A 23109-nucleotide genomic window follows, 5' to 3' on the forward strand; every position below is an offset into this window, starting at 1 on the left:
ATTTTTCCTCACATCCAATCTAAACCTCCCCTTGCGCAACTTGAGGCCATTTCCTCTCGTCCTATCGCTAGTTACTTGGGAGAAGAGACCGACACCCACCTCGCTACAACCTCCTTTCAGGGAGTTGTAGAGAGTGATGAGGTCTCCCCTCAGCCTCCTTTTCTCCAGGCTAAACAACCCCAGTTCCCTCAGCCGCTCCTCATAAGACTTGTGCACTACATCCTTCACCAGCTTCGTTGCCCTTCTCTGGACACGCAAAGAAATTGTGCAGCTGGCTGTAAAGTCAGTTTACAGGCTGAATCTTAACATTCAGCACTGAGAACAGCAACATTTCTACCATTTATAACATCACTGTACATTTCTGTATTCCTTCAGTGATTAGGTTTCCTTACCTAACTGATTGCACCCCTTTTCTCTTGCTTTATTCAGAGAAATCAGTTACATTCTTGTAAGGCTGTTCTTGTAATTGCTGGGGGTTTAGATTTAATCTGAAGTCTCTTACTTAAATTACAAGCTTGCAGTCTTTTCTTTTGGGATAGCTTTCTGCTTTCTCTTTTACTGTACAGCCACCGTGGGTACATTTGTACCTATGTTCAGTTATTTGAACCTTTAGCTAGAAATGTGCATGTTGAAAATAGGCAACTAGAATGTCCCTCAAACAAAGTACCGTGCCATATACGGTTTAATGGTATGTGTCCTTCAAAGTCCAGCCAAGCAAAACATGATCTAGTTCTTTTTGAGTTTGTCTCATGTTTTTCTACTCTCTAAACAGCATTCTTTTTGTTTCATTAACAAGAGTTTATCCGTCCTTTAGCTACTGCTGCTACAATTTCTAAAGTTTGGGGCTGTTCCCTGAAATTTGTCTCCTGCTTGGGAGTCCCCTGGTTGTGTCTTAAATGTTCTGTTTATCTCATTCGTGGTAGCACAGAGTGATGTTTGGTGGTTTCATGGCTCTCCTTGGTAGTATTTGTGTGTTGTGAACCCTGCTGTATCTTGAGACCACAACCGGCACTGAAGAAACACATAACACAACGTGTCTTATTCTACGTGCAGGAAGTTCCAGAAATGAACTTATTTAGCCATGACATTAGATTTAAGTGTTTAAGACTTAAAACTGTGTAAGGCAGACTTTCCATATGACATTCGATGCCTTTATTAGCTTACATGTAGGAAGCACATAAAAAGAAATACCTAAGTGTATAGTGACCTGTTGGAATTCACAGCATATTGTATCCATGCATCACAAAGGCTGTTTTATCTTGGGTAATAATGATGTTTTTAGTCATAGTAAGCCAATGATTTGATCAGAGGAACTGTGGAGCACTCTTCAGTCTCCTCAAACTGAATGGAAATTCAAAATGTGGAAATAATGAACCTGTAGATAAATATAACGGAATCTTAGGCTTCAGTGACCTACTAGTTGAAGGTGCCAGGGTTTCTTCTGGTCCTGAACCCATTCATACAGCATAACACAACTGCACAAAAACCAGTTGCATCATTAAGGTAATTCATTCCCATTGAAAGCAGAGTTCAGCACTGTCAGAATCAGCTCTGTAAACAATTAGATAGATCATACGTTCCTGTTCCCTTAGAGAGTACATCTAAACCTCTGTGAATTCTTGCGTAGTACACCTGAGTCACGAATAGGTATTATTATGTGACAATTATCCTGACCTCCTGACAACTTGATTGTATCTTTGGAAAAAACAATTACTTCTTCAGTCCTATTGCTCTAACATATTTGCGTGGAACATTCATTTAGAATCCTTAGGACAAATATTGCTCCTATGAGGAATATTTCACACTTATTTTAAAACAGTGTTACATCACAGTGGATCAAATATTCTTCTTTGTTTCTAACTGTGTTATTGTAAATTTGTAATACAACAAAATTTAATGAAATTAAATTCTTGGCTATTTCCTTTTCTTTTTTCTGTTCCTAATATTAACTTCTGCTGTCTAGGCAGCTCTCCCACCTTTGTTCTGGTTCTGGCAGTCTGACTATTGCTAACACAACAATATGTTATAGTACACTGGGAAATTTTAAATGCATACATTTTAATCAGTTTGACATGGCTGCTTTGATGTAACTTTCCTATGCTGATGATCAATAATTTCTAAGTAAGCATACTGGGTGTCCAGAGATCAGGTAGATCACCACTGAAAGAAGGAAGGGGCTGATTAGTGTCCTAAGAGCATGATAAATGACTACTTAATTTGCTATTTTTGTCTATTCAACAAACATAACATTCCTTGGTAAGTTTACCTACTGGTGCTAAAGCTAAGAGGCGTTTTTTAGTAGCGCTCTGAGAACGGTCTTCTGGTTTAGCTTTAAAAGCAAGAAAAAATTTATCTTAAGTATTTTCCAAATCTTGTGGAGGGTTTGTGTGTTTTATATGAGGAAATTCTGATTTGGAGTTGCCTGCTGCTCATTCCTGAATGTAAGTGCTAATCTGAGACTCTATGACATCGTGCTCAATTAATGTGGAAATCAATATGATGTCACAAACAAGATAGTGAATACAAGCAAGCATTAAGTGTCAGATGCATACAGATGCTTGAGAAGCAAAGTATAAACTGTGAATGTGTCTTAAAATAATAAAATTATGCCATCTAGAAACTGTATTATTACTAACTGCCAAGTTATGAGACCTTCGTTTACACTGCTAAGCACTTGCTCACTGAAGTGGATCTATTGATATCAGTGGGACTAATTCGTAAATGCTTGTTTATGAAAGACTGACACAGAATTCCTCAAACTTTTACATGTGTCATTTGGAATTAATCTGTTCTGTGTTTTCAAATACATAGTGCAAGAAGGCCTGGTTTGTAAGTAAGTTCTTGCTGCAAAGAAGAGAATTCCTACAATAGCATACAAAAATAAAAAAAAAAAAAAAAGAAATTAGTCAGATGCTGGTACATGGCACCTAGTAAAAGAATTTTGAATTGCATCCATTGAAATATGTTTGTAGCTTAAATGTTTGATAAATAGCAGGGATCTTTTTATTCTTTGCCAGCTTTAAGGATTTGTCACTCCTCATTTAGTACTGTTGGTGTGAACAATACAACAGTTTTTTATAATAAGTATTTTATAATAAGTTAATAACTAACAGAGTCTTTATGCAGATATTTCCCTATAGAGACTTTTTTCCTTCAAAACTCCCCACGTGTCAGGTCAATACAATGATTTTTAGAAACTGTGCTGTAAATTAGTATAACAAGACAAAACCTGATGTATTTAAGTCTCTAATTTAAAGCCAATGAAAGCTTTAACTGCACAGTTTATGAGATTAAATTCTTGCAGTAATCCTTGTTAATAAAGGGTTTAGATTTTGATACTAGGCATTAACCTGTTTTCATGAAAAAAAGCATTCATACCCTTATGTACAACGTAGGATTCCTTTAAACAGCCTGAGCGAGCAGTTGAAGACAGAGTGGTAGTACCTTGACAGCAATATGATTTAACTTACAGATCTGTTCAGATGAGCAGCCATCCTTCACATATCTGTAAGCGTGGAGAGTCCAAGTGTGCAGGTGCAGAAAGGCCGTTCATCTGTGCACGTACTCCGTGAAGAAGGTAGCAGTAGCAGGATGGGTAGAGCTTTTACTGACTGACCAAAATTGCTGTACGGCTAAGGTACAGCAATTCCCTAAAGTAGAATAGGGAAGCTAGCCCAAAGCAAAACTCCCCCAAAGGCATGTAGTGTGAATGATGTGTCATCAGTCTCCTCTGTTTCACACTGTCCTGTTGAGCTGCACTACTAGCTAATGTAGACATAGCCAAAATGATTCCCATTATACGTCACCTTTAGTAATTGCTAGTGACCCACTAAATGTTTAGTGTCAGTCAGACTAAAAAGTAACGTGTAACGTTTAACATAAATGGGACAGAAACCAAAAAATGCAATAGGTTCCAGGCAAAAATATTTAGAAGCAACCTTCTAGCTATCGACACCAGAGAAGTGGCCAACTTCCAGCATTGGGAGGAAAAAAAACAACAACAAAAATAAAGCAAAGCAAACTATTTTTCCATTTCAGAGCCACCTAATAAAAAACCCGCATTTTTTACAAATGCTTTCTATTTGGCTTGGTTTATTTTGCCTTTTTTTTTATCTGAAAGAATGGTGATTTGGTGTTTTGGGGTTTTTTTATAGTATTTCCAAACTTATGCTCGATGAACAAAAGTAAATAATTCTGTTTTCCTTGTTTCCCTTCCTTATTTTTGAAAGCAAGAAAGGGGGAGAAAAGGAAAGCAAAGCTCTGGTAATTCGTTGGAGTTCAAGTTCATTTTCAAGGAATATTCCCAAGAAACAAAGGAAAGGTCATTTAACTAAACTGTTTGTAATTACATTTAAAATTAACAACTTGGGCTCAAAACATGCTGCCTGTTACATCAGCTCCAGCAAATCTTACAGATAGGATTTATTATCACCTCATTTAATATTGTGTTGATACATTTAAGTTTTAAAGAACATATGTAAATGAGGTGTCTAAGATAAATGACAATGTAACAGATTTGCAGGTCTTTTATCAAGAAAAGAGGATGTCCTTGGTCACAGGTGTGTCTGCGTGTGTGTGTTATGTACACGTGCTGTATATACAGGCATTGTGATACAATCTGATCTCTCAGCCAAGAATTGCAGTAGACTTTGGTCTGTGAACAGCTATGTTTCGAAGGTTAAAAATTATAATTGGTATACCAACCTGTTTCTTATCCAAGCTGAATATATACTACTATAACCATGGAGTTTCGAAGAATCAAGAAGACATTGATTTCTATGGAAACTTTGACCTGTACAGAATTCTGCTTTCACAATTTATTGCTTTTACAGTGCTTCAGTCTGGCAGGCGCTAAGTATCTTTCTCTAGCTATATTATGCAATGGGCCTGGGTTATGGAATATTATATTAAAGGCCCCTGGAATTCTTCAATCCCTCAAATCTTTGCAGGAAGATTAAATGAATTCTGCAGCAGGTTTTTCTAAATTCTATAGTAGTAATATCCAGGCTGTCTAGACTTTTGTTCTTTGGAGTCTATAGTTGTACTGTCACATAACTAATTAGAGAAAGTTGGCACATATACACAGGTTAGGGTTTCTGCTGGTTTACTGAAGAGTCCGCTCTGTAATTCTTAGGCTTTAGCCATCATATGAAAATGAAGGATGTTGATGTTCTCCTGAGTTGATATTGTGCCTAGCACTGGTTTTGTTATGCTTTTGTCACCATTTAGGTAGTCATCTTTAAAATCTAATTATCCTTATAAGCACATAAGAGGTACTCATTTTATCCAGAATATGAATCAGAAGGATGGTATTTTGCTAATACTAACCCTCCCACTCTAGTTGTGGAAAGTCTGAACCTCTAATATATAAATTAGACATTTAAGTAATTGCTGCATTCTTTTTCTTTTTTTTTTTTTTTAACCCTTTGTCTTTGCCGATTGAATCTTACATTGCAGAATTGCACTCAGCCTCTGGCTCTGGGAAGCTGCTAGAAGGAGACCTGCAATGTACACTCCATGGTAGTTGTGCAAGGTCACTTGTTCTTGGAATTTATTTTTTTTTTTTTTTTGTCAAGCTGGAAAATGAACAATAATAATTCTCCTAATGAAATCATTCTAGAAAATCTCATTATTTTACAATAAGAAACTACAACTTGAGTTCTCAACTCTGGTCCAGTCACATTGTTATATAGCATCCTAGTTGTGCAACTGCCAAGGTCACTTGTTCTTGGAATTTATTTTTTTTAAATGTTTTGAATAATTTGTGAATGTTGCTTCTGTGGAGAGGGTCCTGCAGAGCTTCTCAAGTAATGCTTACCTGCTATGCCCTGGACAAAGGTCACTTTCACCTGGCAGGGTTATTGTTTTATTAAGATTCTTGTGAAAGAGAGACCCCAAAAATCTGTCTCTACAACTGAACTGTTTGAGGTTCTTGTAGGACTAGGGAACTAGACCATAAAATTTTAAATACTGGAAAAAACAGTAATTTCAGCACTGATTCCTTCATATAGTATCCTTACAGCCTTGTAAGAATTCATACTTTTGCCTTTTTAACGATGCTGGCAGGTGATAGTAGAGATGTCTTTTATCAATGATAGACACTTTTAGCTGATAAATAGACTATGAATGGACTACTTTATGGTTGTACTTCTCCAGTACCCCATATTTAGAAAGCATTAGTAAGATTACGTAGTTAAAAGGAAAAGAGAATGTTTCAAGAAGAGAGATAATATCTAAGACTTTTTATGAAGTCACAATTAAGATAATAAGCAGCCATTAACATTTATTGCTTATAATGATAAAATAATCCATTCCTTACTTTTCAGGCCCTCAATGATTTACATCATTGAGAAAATGTGACACCATATTTAACTGGAGATTTTCCTTATTCTGATTTCTGCTGTGGAATCTAAGAAAGGCTCTAAAAAGGTGGAGTCAAATATAGCGATTACTACCATGAGGCTAACTAAAGCAATAATTACATCAAGAGAAAGTCACTAAAATTGGAAAGAGAACTTGGTAGTCTACTGCTTTCCTGCAAATTGGCTCTCCATTTTCTTTTTCTGTTAGTCAACGCTGTATTTTTTCAGTGTTGCAAACTGTTTTCATATCAAGAAGCTATGTTTTCAGTGCAGATACCCCACCTTGTGCATTGCTACCTAGCGAGGTGGGTACACATAAATACACATAAACTTCCTTAGTCTAGAATGTCACCGTGGAATGCCTGTGAGATTCACAGAGGAATTTTCAATGACTGAATTCACCACACACTTCTCATTCTTAGCTGGGCTGTTCCTCGTTGTAGAAGAGTTAATTTGAGCGAATGTCTGTGCAGCTGTTCCAATAGGTAGGCATTCAACTGATTTGAGCGTATTCTCCTTGTAGCTCTGTAGCCTGGTTCTCCACATTTTCTGTGGCGTGCCACAAAGAAGTGGATGTTTCCTCAGATCTAATTTACTCCTTTTAATAGTCTTGGAGGATTCTGCAAAGGGTAACTTACTTGGTAGAGTACCTTTTAGGACAATGCTACAGAAGTAATCCTTCTGTACCATGTTTTCATGCTAGGCATAACTGATGGGCAAGATATCTTATGATTCTCAGGCAGCTTTTTTCATATAACCAAGAGGCTGATTCAAAAGCCTCTGATTTTAATTATGAGCACATTCCCAAAATAGAGAGGAATTAGAACGTTCATAGACTTTAACGATTTTTATTCCACATTGAGATGAATTACTCAACTATGCATTGACTCACAACAACTTAGTGTCTATTTCAGTGAAGTATTTATGATCCAAACTAAATATTAAGACTCCAAATTGATCCATTTTACTTACAGGCTGTACTTGTATGCTTAATGTTAGGTATGCTTGAATACCCTGCTGGATGTTCCCCTTCACCTCTGGGCAACTAAGGCAGAGACCTAGCTCTCAGCTTTCTCATCCCTAATATGCAAGTAATGTTAAATATCTGATAAACACTGTTTAAAACGCATTGTATTAAGTGTTATAGAGGATAAAAAAATTGTTATAAGGCAGCAAATTTTTCTTCTTAAGTGCCAAATAGGCTTTTAGCACTTTTGGGGGCAAGTTAAGCATGCACATTGTTAACAAGTAATCAGATGAAAGAGTTGCTGTGTGTACCTGTCTGATACCTCACCACAAGCGCTCTGCCTCTGCCTTCTACTGTCATCCCACTTACCTCTGACATCAAATCGTGGTGGAAGACTGGCTCAGCAGAGACATCAAACATTTGACTTGTATAACACATTATATGTCGTCTATGAACTTTGTGAAATTGCTTGAGCAGTCTTTCCCAACAAAGGTGGTCATGACAATTTCATAGGGAAGGAAATAGAACTAATCTATATAGACAGCTGCCTTTTGTACTTCTTTTTTTCTCTATGCACTTTTCAGACTACTTCAAGGATGCTCAGGTGTATTTGTAAATTTTACTCGGTTCTCCTGTCTCCTTCCCCATTTTTGTTCTCCCTCTCTTGCTTTCATCATTCTATCCTGTGAGACTTCCTTTTTTGCTGCAACTTTCATATAAGAACAACATTATGCACATATGCATATATATTTAGATACCTCAGTGTTGTTTTAGAGACCAACTATTAAAATTGTTAATAACCCATGACTCCATTTATCCATATTTTCATTTAAAGTTCTTGGGACTTGTGCAGGTAGATCATTAAGTATCTAATTTATGACTCCGGGTCGTAAAGTATGGCCAGATCAAGTATTTGTAGTTTATTCGCAAAGAACTTTATAGAATTCTATTTCAGTCTCACAAAGTCAAGCAGTTAAACTCAATGTGTTGTGAAGACTGAAGTCGTTCTGTGAAAAATTCTCAAAGAGTGTAGATTTGTCCAACAAATTCCTTAGAATGATAACTAAATCACAATAATGAAATCCGCAATAATGTATGTGGAATTTCGTGTGCTGAGAGGATTGACCCGCTCTGAAATGAAAGCTCTTCGCTGACTCGGGAAACAGGACTGCCAATATATCACATACAATACTCAAAGAAGCCATTTAATTAGCAAAGACAGGAAAATAAAAACAAAAAATAGAAAAAGAAAAACAATAATTTACTGGAAATATTTTTATAGCAGATGTTGAAGGAAAAAGAAGAAAATTAACATCTGAGATGCCAAATGTAAAATCAGTCAGTTCCTCAGTAAACTTCTCGCACAAGAATAGCCAGTAGCAATTCATGTGTACTGTGCAAGACTTCTGAGGGCCTCCCTCTATGTGGACCCATGACAGGCAGACAGGCGGGGCTGGGAAGTACAGTCAATGGATCAGGAACAGCTTTAACCAATTTAGGGACATCTAAGCCAAGTGGTAACAGCATGCTGAGTGCTTCTTGCAAACACACAAACCGACAAAACCCAGTGCCAAAATCCCATGACATTCAAGATCAGCACAAAGCAAGCTCCAGAATACTGGCTATATTCCCCCACCTGGGTTCTCTTAGCATATCATGCTGAACAGCAGCAGTTTCAGGAGCAGTTCTGGCACTACTCACCCTGGCTGGCACACTGTATACATGGTGACCTGTACGGGCATCTCAGAAAGCCATGAATGTTCAGGGGCGTATAGCGAGACAATAACCTGAGCTCAACAGGGTGAGGACAGGGGTTCTATACATCCATCTCTAATGGTTGCTCCAAAAGAGTTACCTCTTTTGTCTTTCAGTTGCTAATTCTCTCTAACTTATTCCGCTGCTTAACGTAGATTTAATTTGGCTGGTGAAAGAGGAAGGGCAGAGCACTTTGGAAACACTTTGCTGGAGATGGGGGATGCGTAGCCCAGGCTGACAGTGACTGTACAAAACCTCTCAAAGCACTCAGACTCTTGAGGGAGTCATGTAAGGAATCAAAGGGGGAATTTCTCTGTATGTATAGCAGGTTTTGTAGGAAGATGTCCAAATCAGGAAGCATTAGCGAGCTAAGGAAAATAAACGAGGCAGTCCAGAACCACTGGCAGGGGAACTTCCAGTATTTCTGGAAGCTTAAAAAAAATACATTCCAACTCTAAATTAATCTGAGACACACATGAGTCTATAAGGTAAAATGAGTTGAGAGTATTGTGAAAAACAGATTTGTAATATAGAGCCATTATGTGCTAAGAAACTAAGTATTTCATATTTTGTGTTAAATAAGTTAGTAAAAAAATATTGTAGAACTAGGAAAATTGCAGAAGGTTGATTTATTTCAGTTTGAGGGGTTTTTCTTCTTTCTGTGATTTTTCTTTTTGAAAGGAAGGAGTGTTACAAATAGAACTAGGAATTGCAGAAGGTTGATTTATTTCAGTTTGAGGGGTTTTTCTTCTTTCTGTGATTTTTCTCTTTGAAAGGAAAAATAAAGCAAACCTGGAAATACTGAGATTATTGTGAATTTTCCCAGCTGTACATTTCCATCAGTTACGATATTTTCTCTTTAAAGACAAAACATGCACAGGTATACTAACAAAGTTATTCGTTTGCCCCCATTTTTGGTAAAAACAAAGTAAAATCACATTAGAAGTATATAAAAGCTTAAAAATCCCCCCTTCTGGGGACATAGCGCGAGATCGAAGTTCATGGGTTTTGACCAAGAACATGTGCCAATTTTCAACAACTTTATTTTTATGACAGCGTAAGAAGCTCCTGAATGAGGAAATTTATAGTGGAAATGTTGGCAGGAATTTACCTAACGCTGTTTAAATGGTACCACTATGCTAAGAAATGCACTGGATACCAGACAGCTTTCTGTGGAAAATGATAAACATACAGGGTCTCTGGAGGGGATCTCAGCAGAGCCATTTTTATTATCCAGAATAGTGGCTCTCTTTACTGTGATGTTGTTTTTACACATGATATATGGGAATAGAGATGAAAATAACATTTGTTAGCTGTTAAAATTTTTATTTCAACATATTCTATAGTGTGTGTTTACACGATGCTCACTTAATTATTTTTTATTCCAGTAACTGTGTCTCTGGTACAGCCTATTTCTCTTCTCCCTTCTTTGAGAGTACAGTTGTGATGCAAACTCTCAGAATTACACTGTTGATCACTTGCATGCTGAGCTGCATGCTGGTAATAGGAAGTGCCCTGAATTAAGTCTTAGGAATTTAGACTGGTTCCCAGTGAAGAAGTAAACAAACAGCATGAAAATGACAGAGCAGGAGTTACACCTTCCCACCCCCTCCTTTCCAAACCAGACAGCATTTTGAGCCAGAATTTTGCACTTAGTCCATTCGGTATTAATTTGCATTGTTTTGCCATGTGAACAATAGTTAGGATGTTTTCCAGAATAGCAGCAGAAATTAAGATCTGTTATTTATAACCACAAATGTTAATATAATATCTAAGTATAATGTGCCTAGTTTTGTTTTCTGAATGAAAACTCTGTACTTCTGATGAACTGTAGACAATCTTTGTTTTTGTTACTTAATCCGCATATGCTTTCCTGCAGGGTGAGATCCAGCAGCTGTTGATTATAGCTGACCCCAGAGCTGCATATGACTATTGTGAGCATTATAGCCCAGACTGTGATTCCCCAGTGCCCAATGCTGCTCAGGCTCAAGATCCTCAAGTTGATGAGGTGAGTAATCAGTCACGTATTACCAGATTTATTGCACGTTAGTGGTTGTGCTGGATACAAGTTACCCAAGGAGCATTTACAGCTAAATGGCATGCGTTGTTCTAGATACGAGGGAGGAAGGTTGCAGGAGTGCATTCATTTTTGCTATCCACTCATTTATGTCAAGCATTTGAAGGAACCTATCATGCTGGTGTTTGGATAACCAGCATGCTCGACAAAGTTAAACTGTAATTCCTTAAAACATGATAGCAATATGAGTTTGTTTAGTTGTACCTATTCATTCTTCCTATGTACATTTATGATTTCACTGGTGCCGTGTACCATCAAATGCCACATTTGAAAGATATGGGAGCTATGAGTATTCTGCAATTGTAAACGTCTTCTGCTTGAAATGCCATGTATTCTGATGAGCTGTGTCCAGTGTACAAATGCATGTACGCACAAAATTATTTCAGCCAGCTCCACTCGTAGCAGGTAGATATCAACAGGGACAAAACAGAGTTGGAATTTTTCCCAGAAACACAAAAAATTTTTACAGAAACCATTTGTCACTGTAGACAGTTCTCACAGCTGTAAACTGAGTAATTCACTGAGGGCAAGATAGTTCCTCAGATTAGACCTCTGAGGAACAGCAGTTGTATGTATTGTTGTACACATTCTAAATACTTGCATCAAACGCTGTAAAGTGGAAAGCTTTTGCAAAATGTAACTAGTCTTTGAACTTGGCTCTGGACAGTTAGTGTGCACTCAGCTGCGTGTGATCTGACTGGTTATTGTTACTGACTGCTCAAGAGATCAGCATTAAAAACTTGCTGAATTGTTCTCAGATGCCTGCTTTGAGCCAATTTTGAGACAGAACTTTTCCTAAATACATGATAATTTTATTTATTGTTACTATTTATTCTATCTGACTGAAAATTATGTCATCAAGTGACTAAGATCCATAGGGCCCGGAACTTGGTTCAAAGGGACTCCCACATCCATTGTATCAGAGGTGTAGTTCAAGATGTGTCAGGTCAATCACACATAGGCAGATGCCTTCACACTACATTACAGTGTATGGAGTCTGGTCTCTTCATGAGGACCCTGTAGCACCTTCTGTCTGTGTGCCTGGCTACGTGGATCTCCATGCACTATATTCCAAAACAGAACAGGCTGAAAACACATTGTTGATATTTTATGGGAAGAAAATAAAACATAGCAAAACCAAATTAATTTTTTCCTCATTATTAAATTTCAGAGAAATTTGAAATTTTGCTTGGGAACTTTCCTGGGCTTTGCTGCTGTGTGACTTAGCACTCTGATTCTTTTTCTATTTCCTGTGCGAAGACCTGGAAGGTTTGAATAGGCTAGTGCTTTCCTACTTTGAAATAAGACTGAAGAGTAGTCAATCTAATAAACTCATTTTTGTGGGAAAAGGTTGTTAAAATCATCCCTTGGTCTCTTTCTTGAAGAGGAATATATCTAAATACTTAAAATGCTTTAACTAAGTGGGGAGTACTGTCACCTCCAAACTCACATCAACTCCTAAGCAGGAGTTAACATGGCTTAGAGAGATCGCAAATATTTGTTTGCTCTGGCCACCGCTGATGGCAATGACAGCTCCTGTCCTTTAGTGTAATGCCTGTGGACAAGGCTTGGAATCCACAGAAATTAGCTGGGATCAGACTGTAGATTCAAAATCTATTCAAGATGAAGAAGAATGAATACTTGTGCTTGATTAGCAGCAATGACTACTGGTGAATTACTGGAGTGTAATTCAATGTTTCTAAAGGATGTAGAATATTAATAAAATAGCCCAGGGATTACATTCCCTCCATAATGGATGACTAGCTAAGCCTCCTGCTGTCAAATATGTTTATACTGTATCAAAGCTGTTTAACACTAGCGTCAGTTGAGGGCACTCATTTGTAGATCAAAAGAAAAATAAGCCTCATCATAATTACAAAAACTATCTGCACGTATCTAGTTACATGCTCATCATATAGAATTCCCAGTTATATACTGCACATCTATTGAAAACAGTCCGCGAGCACCAAACAAAGAAAGGGAACCATAAAATCAAACAATTGGCGCTGTTCTCCTTGAGCATCCTGAGGAGAGATCATCTATAGCCTAACGCAGCTGCCACTGGAGCGTCAGCAAATATCATTAAATTCAGCAGCCATTGCAAAAATGCTCTTGGGGTTAGCGGTTTTTTAATGTGTTTTTCTAAGGCCTATTTTTTTGCCCTGTGATAACACATATAGTTTGTGGGAGCACCTACAGAGAAAAAAGTAAAATCAAAGATCTTCATTTGTAATGTAACGTTTTTAAATGAATTTGAAAAAATTTGAAAAGAGCTAAAAGATTAAAGAAATGGAGAACTGTCATTTCTGTTTGCTTCCATTTATTGCTTTGAGTGGTGACTGAATCATTTTGCTTTCCCAACTAAGACACGATTTCCTTGCTGCTCTCCATGAGTTTGTATGTGTAACTTTGTATGAATATTCCCAGTGAAGTCAATGGATCTCTTTAACATGTTGTGTAATAGTAACCTGAAATAATCACATCAGCAAGACTACCGGTGTGATGAATATGCAATAGAATAACTGACTGACTGAATTGCCCGGAATTATAGAATTGTCTGCTAAATGATAAAAAAGCAGCTTGTTAAAGCAGGCTACTTCATTATCTTTTGAGATACAGCCTATCAAATCACATAGATAATTAATTTTAAGGAAATAAATTAAACAAGTCTTATTTAGGTACTGGAAGAAGTTACAGAAGATAGCAATGCTGATTTTTTTAAACTCTTGACTGCAAAATCAAATAAGGCGTTAAAAGATAAAAATACAATTACAGCCAGTCTATTTGGAAAACAATTATTTCAAAATGCCTGATTGCATGTTTTGAGGAGATTACAAGTTTGATAGTGATATCTGATAGAATTTATAGACGTAGACCTTCGTAAAGCTTCTGATTTGTCAACATATGATATTTGTATGAAAGAAAAAAAGGCATTGTATGACAAAGGTAAAGTACCCGACAAACAGATTCAAATCTGGCTGCCTTATTTCAGAAATGGCTATAAACCGAGAGCTATCTCTGGATTAACTTTTTAGTAGTTTCTTAGGAATTGTGCTAGCACTATAGAAATGAGTGTAAAATGGATGCTATTAAAATTTGTCAGTCATGATTTTGTAGAGCAGTAAACAATGATGATAACACAACTAAAGGCAAAGTTACACACCTACAAGAAAAAGAAGGAAATGTAGGGCAACCATAGAGAGCTAGGAAGTACGCACTGCGAGACAGCCTGCTTGCATGTGTTAACAAAAGGACCTTTCGTGTGCAGCAGGTTGTCCCCATCCGTGGGCTTCATCTGCTGCTGGATCAGTGAAAGCAATTTTGAGGGTACATGATTTACCAGACTGGGATACTAATCAAGCTGAAAGCCAACACGAAAGGATTACTGTTTAGCTAGATTGATTTCCTAGTTTCATCTCCCATGTTTTCACACAAACTCTTGTGATAGAAAGAGGGAAGAGAGAACACTGGGCTAAAGGCTGGGCAGGATTGTGTCTTTCAGTGTCAGCTTTGGCTTACGCCATGTCGTGGTTTAATCTCAGTCGGCAACTAAGCACCACGCAGCCACTCGCTCACTCCCCCCCGGTGGGATGGGGGAGAGAATCGGAAGGGTAAAAGTGAGAAAACTCGTGGGTTGAGATAAAGACAGTTTAATAGGCAAAGCAAAAGCCACACACGCAAGCAAAGCAGAACAAGGCATTCCTTCACTCCTTCCCATGGGCAGGCAGGTGTTCAGCCATCTCCAGGACAGCAGGGCTCCATCACGCGTAACGGTGACTTGGGAAGACAAACGCCATCACTCCCAACGTCCCCCCCTTCCTTCTTCTTCCCCCAGCTTTATATACTGAGCATGACGTCCCATGGTATGGAATGTCCCTTTGGCCAGTTTGGCTGTGCCCCCTCCCAGCTTCTTGTGCACCTCCAGCCTGCTCAGTCGGTAGAGCATGGGAAGCTGAAAAGTCCTTGGCTAGTGTAAACACTACCTAGCAACAACTAAAACATCGGTGTATTATCAACATTGTTCTCACCCTAAATCCAAAACACAGCACTGTACCAGCTACTAGGAAGGAAATTAACTCTATCCCTGCCGAAACCAGGACACGCCAGCAGAAGCTGAAAATATTTGTTGGACAGTAGCCTCGAAAGATTCTGATTATTAAAGTAGGGAAACAGTTTGTACATGAGCACTCAAAGCAAAACTGGCAAAAAAATGCAGTGCATGTCTTGGTTTGCAAAAAAAGGAATAAGAATACAGATGCGATATTACTGCTCTGTATGCTGTTGGTTGAAACATATACTGGAACATCATATACCATCTTGGTGTTCAGTCACTAAAACAAATATTGCAAAAATGGAAATTATTCAAATAAAAGCTACGTAATTGCTGTAACTTTGGGAATTGGAAAAATTAATGTGTTTGAGTTGCCCACAATAATGACAAAAGCTTGAAATGTTGCTCGGTTCGCATATGCAAAGAACCTTCACAAAAAGAAAATACTGGCTGCAGACAAATGGGTAGGGGTGAGAAAAGAAAGTGAGTTAGATACTTTCAGATAGGAAAAGATCTACTAAAATTTTTAGGAATAAAAGAACAAATGACCAAAATGATATATCTCTAGATACCTTCAGGCCAAGGGTTGATACGTTTCTAAAAGTTTTGGGAAATGTCATTTATACTTTAGTTAGCTCAGTTACAGGGTGGCTGTAGGAAGTTTTGAAGTCTGAAAGTATACAGGAGTTAGTCAAGGTGATCTAATAGTCCCTTCTGGCCTCAGATCTCTGAGCCTTTGAATTATTGCAGACCAGAATAAGAAAATGATACTTGGCTTAGAGGAAAGAGACAAATTATGTGATTGCAGAGCCTATTAACCTGTGTTTCCAGCACTGACTACAAAACCCAAAGGAAGTGGTTGATTTTTGTCAGTGAAATAGTAAATTATGTTTGCAGAGTTGCACCTAAAAAGCTGAGTAGGATATCTCTTGATATCGCACACCTTTGTAGTCTCCTGGCAAGTTCACAGCCTGGGAATGGTGTTATTCTGAAAAGTTGGATGATTTTTAGACCACTAAAGAAACATCTGGAGAGAAGGATTTGTCTAAGACGTTGTAGGTTTAAAGGCAAAAGTGCTTTTCTTTAACTGAGTGTAATCCTCTTTGCTCTAGGCAGTGTTTCTTTCTGCAAAGGAGCAAACAATCAAATACCCAACATTGTAGTTTTTTGGGCATTCCTTTCAATAGCAGTGCTGGCTTAAATGAGTCCTTTCCTTTTCCGTACTCATTTCCACCCTACGCCATCTTTCCAGTTCAGCTGGTAGAATGGTTTATGTGTTTGTTGGGGGCAAGGTCTGAGACTTCATCTAGACTAAAAATAACTTACCAACCATAAAATGGGAAAAGTGATGGAATATATTGTAGTGATCTTCTATTAAATGAGCCTGAGGATGCACGTCACATCGCTGCAACATCAGGAGTGCAGTATTTGCTTTTTAAAACGTTTGGGTTTGTCTCAAGACCTTAAGACCTTGACTTTGCTCTCCTATGTAGGTTTACTGGACACTGATTTATAATCAGTGTCTTTACTGATGATACCTTAAGTGCTGCATTGAGATTTTCTTTTTCTTGTTGCATTTTCTTTTTACCTTAGCATCAGATTCAAATTGCGATTTGGGTGATGCAACAGAGAGGATTTCAATGCCTACTTTTTACTTGCAGGGTCCCTTCATCCCTGAATTAAGTGCTGAGGTTACCCTAAATAAAGCTTAGGAAGAATCAAGCATCTCACAATGGGATTCACAAAAACAGCAGGCTGTGAATAAAAACATAGACCTAGCCAGCCTACAAAGGGAGGACATATCTTAAATTCTACCCTTCTCCACAGGCTTACTCAGCTGTGCTATCTTAATCCCCATGCCGTTCTCCTACCTAACCAAGGTCAACTTTCTGCATCCCCTTCCATCACCTCTCCCTTCCTACAGGGGGTTGGGTAGGAGTGACCTAAAGACTTAAAGATAGAAGCTTTGGAGCTGGATGCTATATTTCTACTTCCATTTTAATTATATCAGTCCCTTTCTGGATCCAAGTAACTGTGATATATGTCTAAGCAAAGTTTACTTAACTGGGGAACCTTTAACTAACTTTTGTGTACAGGTTCTGCAAAATCTGTTGAATTTGGCTGTTTGCCAGAACTGTGGGGCTTTCCGTGGGCAGTCCAGGCTAAGCCATTAGAATAGAGATGCATGTGAGTGACATTCCTGTACAGAATGCCTTTATTCCTCTGTGGTTTGTTCCAACTTCGTCAGACCTAAGTGCCATTCAGTCTGAAATTTGAAAATGGGAAAGCGATAGATTAATAGTAACATCCACACACTTTACTCTGTTGTTTATTATAATTTATTTCCACCTTCACAACATGCTTTAATTGAAGTATGCATCAGTCGTCCTTGTTCTTGCTTGTGAATAGCTAGGTATGGATCTCTGTAACTTGTCAAGTACAGAGTGATGACCTCAGCAGACGTCACTACACCAAAAAGGTGTTGCCTAGAAGTTGCTTAAAAAATTCTGCTGAAGCTGTAGTTGCTTCTGGAGGAAAAAGAAAGGGTATCTGATTATGGAAAATGTTCAAATTTGAGCACAGCAAGGGAGAGAGAGTACTTCCCAAATGGACCAAAACAAATCATTACTTGATGAGCACAACTTTCAGTTCTCAGAAATTCCAAGCAAAGAAAAGTCATTGTGTTTGATTTACAACAGGGAGGAGGTTGCCAGATCTTTTAAGGAACATATTGTATCCTGAAATATATTCATTAAGCATTGCATGTTATTGTCTTATGTCAGAAGAGGGTTGCTAGAGAGTTCAGAATGTTTGGTGCAATTAAATAGCTTTCGGATAAAGAGAATTAAGTGGAGAACAAACTGGCCAGGAACTTTAGAAAGTAACTAGAATAGTGCATTAGCGTGATTTCAGTCTAGTGTCACAGTCATTTTACCATGCAAAATCTTCCTATGGCCTGCAAATTTTGGAGGGTTTTTATGTAGCAGACAAACTAAGGGGCAAAGAGCTGCAAACGAGTAAACTGGTAGGAAGTAGGGAGAGGGAATGAGTGAGAAATGTGAGTTCTCTGTACTAGGTTGTTACCCTTCCATCGTAGAATTTTACAGAACAAAGCCTGATCGTTAACAATACCGTATCTTCATGAACCCTGCAATGTATCTGAATGGCTAGCACCAGTGGCTCCGTAGTAACTCATTGAATGCTAGAATTAAATGATAGGATGAATTACTGTGGAGCCACTGGTGCTAGCCATTCAGATACATTGCAGGGTTCATCAACATAGTGGCAAATTAGCCATTTGGCTGAATAGTGTCTTTGGGAGGAAAGGGTCTTTTATTTTGTTGATTTTATTTAAGCTTTTTGCTCTATTCTGCTGGTTTCTTCAGAGGTTTTTTTTTCACTGAGCTTTAAGATTAATTCAGTAATCATTACATTTGTTTCATGCTGAATGTATAATTAGGTTTTAAGGATCAAATGTGGTGATGAAATTATATTTTACAATTATCGGGATTACTTTACCTAAGGAAGTTACGCACCTGTGCTTTTCTTATAAATACCTTGTGAATAGTCTGGCCTCTGACTTGCTTTCAAAACCATTTCTACTATAAATGGAAATGTATTAAATTCAGTTCCAGTTCAATCACATATGCTTGGCCAGCTCACAGAAATTAGAGCAGGGAAAGACTTAGCCAGTCTGCATCTTCCTTGATGCGGGGCAGTATATTTTCTGGAGTGTCGTCAGGTCTAATTTTCAATGGACGCAGCTATCAGGCTTTCAAATCTTCGCTTGGAAGATTCTTCTGCAACCCAATAAATCACACTGTCTGACTTCTGCTGGAGAAATTGCTCCCCGAAGGAACTCTGCTTCATTTATTTTGGACCTATCCCAAACTAATGGATTACTTGAAGAAATGAAATGTTTGCCTTTAATGAAATGAACTTGGTAAAGTAAAGGTGCAAATGGCCCCCAAAATACGTCGACCTGGAGGCCTCATGCATCCTTTCAGACCATGTTAATTTAGTGTCCTTTCAGGTGTTTGACTGATCAGAAAGACTACCTTTCTGAAGAATACAGAAAGATAATTATTTTCACATTTTATGTCATGTTTAGAACTGCAGTTAGCTAACTTAGCAGGTGTTAAAAAGAGTGATCTTCCTCGCTCTCTTTTTCTTTGTATGGATATATAGACATTTTCTTTAAACAATTAACATAATAAAGAACCTTAAGTGTCTTGTTCCTCTTTTGACAGAGGCTGTCTTTGGAAATTGAAGATTTTTTTTCTCATGTCCTTTTATGTCCTTGCTTTTATCACTTTTATGAACAGTATAAGGACTATGTGGTAGAAGAGGCCGTCTTTTAAATCTTTTAACTTCCCTTCTGCCCCAAGCTTGACATCTACTACCATTTATTTATTTATATTACTGCATCTGATTTTTAAAACTCTCATTTTGCTTAGCATCCTTTATTTTATTGCATTTTCTAAAGGGCCTAGATTGTTTCAAAGTCATCTTTGCCTTCTTAGCTAGATGATTTAGCATAATCTTCAGGCAATGGGAAAATTGAGCTTATGACAGTTCTTTGGTTTAGGATTTAGATTGTTAGTTCCTTGTAATTTGGAAAGGTAAAGCAAAAATTGCCAGTTCTTTGTTTAGGATTTAGATTGTTAGTTCCTTGTAATTTGGAAAGGTAAAGCAAAAATTGCTAGAATCTACATCTTGGAATGGGGGGGTAGGTTTTTAGAGTATGGATAGCAGAAGAATCCGTTTTCAAAGTAAGGCTGTCTTCAGAATATTTAAGTCATTCCACAGTTGAAATAGGCCTCGCATGCTGCTGATCTTCTGCTTCTAAAATTCATCTGATGAAGAAAACAGTTCATCTCTTTAATTGGAATTGCATGATGATCTGGTAGTGTAATATAATCACTCTGGTAAAGAAAGCATGAGGTCATAGTGGAAAGATTTTGTCCCATCAAGAAACAGCAGGTTTTATTCTTCCTTTCGTTTGTAAGAAAACAGTCATATGCAATATTCATTACAAGAATGGCTGTTCTGTAACTATTGGTGGTCTTACAAGAGAAGAAAGAAAAACAGCAGAAAATTGCATCACATTTGAAGTATGTGTTACCTGATGTCTCTTAGCTGAAATTCCTCACCAAGTTCCGGCTATTGTCCAAGTTGAAGATACAATTTTGAGTCAATCTTTTTGATATTCATGTGAAATCACTGGAAAAGTCGATACAGTTGTATCTATTTTGCTATTTCTATGAGCACTTGGTGCATCTCATCTCTGCTGTCTCAGATTTGTAACCATCCCAGTATCTAGCAGTATTAGGGTTTCGGTAAACTTTCATAGACAGAGCTCTTGAGCAGGACTGAAGTAATGCTGCACAGCCGTGGTAGGTATATTTTGCACTTGGCTAAGTCTGCACCCATAGAAGGATCATCAGAATGATCCGCAAGCTGAACACCCCTTTAAATCCCATTCCAGCTTCCTGATTCTCTGGCTGCATTCCTGGCCAGTAATATCGTCCTTTGGTATATAGCTAACGAAACAAATGATGCTCTCTTCAACTACACTTTTCATCTCTGTCACACTTGCTTTCATTCCTTGCTTTGATTTCTTGCTAGAGTTGGTAGTCTTGACTAAATTTAGAAAGTGGCAGAAGATACTTTTCCATTTGCGTTAATTAATTTTGAAATTCTACATGCTTTCTCCTATATTTTCAAGAGTTTACTTATTCTCTTTCCTTTGATTAGCAGTGCAACCATGACAGATTTCTGTGAACTCCCCGGCTTCTGTGAACTAATAGCAAGGCCTGCAATAGCATGGGTTTTGCACTCAGAAATGTTAGCATCCAAACTGTGAAGGCACTTTTCTCAAGGTTTGTTGAGGCCTCAAACTGAGTGGGTCATACCTCTGTCTCTGGTCATCTAATAAAGGTGACCTCGTAGTTGTGTAGCTCCAAAAAAAGAAGCGATATGTGCGACATGTCCAATCTTGACTGTTAATGGCAGGGTAAGTGTGAGTTGCCAGCTTCACAGCGGGTGACTAAAGCCCCATTATTCACTCCATTAAATCTGTTCCTGGTGTTTGTTGATTTAGTCTTCATTTAACTGGCCAGTCCTTCACCAGTCCGGTTGTCTCATCTTAAAAATGGGGAATAGCGTTTATCAGGTTGAGTTGATAAAATCATGCTGTGGAGTAAATCATATTTCTAAAGTACATCTTTACACCAGTTCGGGGTGTAGAGATGCATTCCTCCATCTGGACAGATTGTGCCTCAGGAAATACACCTGGAAGATTTTGCATCTATATTTCACTATCTGCAACAGGACCTGTGCAGTACAGCACAAAACATATTCTCTCTGTTTATTGGCTGGTGTGAAAGGCTGGGGTTGCTGGTCTTTCAGAAAGAAACGTCTGGAAAGGAAGGATTGCTAAGAATAACATCTTTCTATGTAGGAAGTTCAGGGCTACTGCATATTCCCACTTGTCCCCCTTGTACCAGGGGGACTACAAAGTACTGCCAATTAGAAACTCCTTGAATATGGTTTCAGCATGGTGGCCACATGTCCTAGCTTGTAGGTTCAAGAATTTCTGTAATACCCCTGTGATACTGTGCTCTTAAAAAGGAAGAAAAAAAAGTCCATGGAGAAGATCTTCACTTGCTTGGCAGTAATCTGATTTCCAGCATGGAAACTGGCATTCCCCACTTCTCACCCATTCCTGTTCTTTTTGTCTGTGTGCCTGCATATCATTGCAACCCAAATGTACCACTCTATTTGTGATAATATTTTGCATATGTCAAGAAAGTTTCATTTTCTTTAATAGAAATGAGTGAAGCACAATACCCAAAAGTAAAGTATTTTCTGTGTGATTATGCATGATGCAATAGATCTCTCCACATACTCATGCTTTTTTGTATGAGTGTTTTCTAGTTCTCATTCATAAATGTCTGGCTTTCCAAACTATGCCTCTGGCAGATCTTAGCATAAATATCAATTTGTTCACCACTTTCTTTTTTAATACTAACATACTTGGCACAGATATTTTTCCTTTCTTTTTTTTTCCAGTCAACATTTCTGTTTAGTTTATGGCCTCTGAAGAACTTTTTGTAACCCACTGTTGTAATTTTATTAGTCGCATAGTTGGCACAGTTCAGCACAGCCATTCAGCTTACCTTGAGGGAAGCCATACTACTGAGATTTGAAAAACAGTTGTAATACTGAGCAACACAGAGTTATATTTTAATTCTTAATTGGTCAAAACGAATGCTGGAATGAATGCTTCCAGCTTCAGAATAGGTTTACAATGCTTACTAAAAAGGAATCTATGTGTCTGGGAGTTATTAAAACAAACTCCTAACAGCATATTTAAATTTAAATCCAGCTAATGAAGCAGTAATTCTCTCGAAAACGTTCCTCCACTTATCCCTTAAGATATTGGATAATATTTAGCATGGGTAGCGTCTATTGTTTTGGTACCGGTAAAAATTACATAGCAGAGTGTTTGATTCATGTTGTTTGGCTGGGAAAGCATTTAAAAGTAATGGGTTTTCACTGGTAGGGCGGAATGACTGAATTTGAAGTGGTATATTCCACTAAAGACTTCTTTTTTTTTTCTTGTAGATCAACCTAGTTTGCATAGACTTCTTGACAGTAGAAAAGCAAATTAGATTTTATGCATTTGCACACATTTTTATAATTTCCAAAGAAATACAGCAATTTCAATGCTATTCTGTATTTCAAAGCGGCTGTTGTCATCCATGTGGTTATTTCTTCTCTTTACTTCCTTTATGTGGCTGCTTATGGTCTCCTAGAAACTTGTCACTGTGTTTTCTTTTCTGGATGTCAGTGGCCTACTTCATTAGAAACAAGTTGTATTGAGTTGCATTTT

At 37.9% G+C, this 23109-nt stretch overlaps 1 protein-coding gene across 5 annotated transcripts in view; it reads left to right on the forward strand.

Moving 5' to 3' along the window:
* Positions 1 to 23109, forward strand: part of COL11A1 (collagen type XI alpha 1 chain) — a 167428-nt gene that overhangs the window by 28840 nt on the left and 115479 nt on the right. For all 5 annotated transcript variants that reach the window (XM_019473101.1, XM_009283198.2, XM_009283200.2 and 2 more), the window contains exon 5: positions 10964 to 11092. In XM_019473101.1, the coding sequence (XP_019328646.1) occupies positions 10964 to 11092 (129 nt within the window). The remainder of the gene's footprint in view (positions 1 to 10963; positions 11093 to 23109) is intronic.

The sequence above is a fragment of the Aptenodytes forsteri genome, unplaced genomic scaffold (assembly GCF_000699145.1).
Source record: "Aptenodytes forsteri isolate BGI_AS27 unplaced genomic scaffold, ASM69914v1 Scaffold181, whole genome shotgun sequence".
Lineage (NCBI taxonomy): Eukaryota > Metazoa > Chordata > Aves > Sphenisciformes > Spheniscidae > Aptenodytes > Aptenodytes forsteri.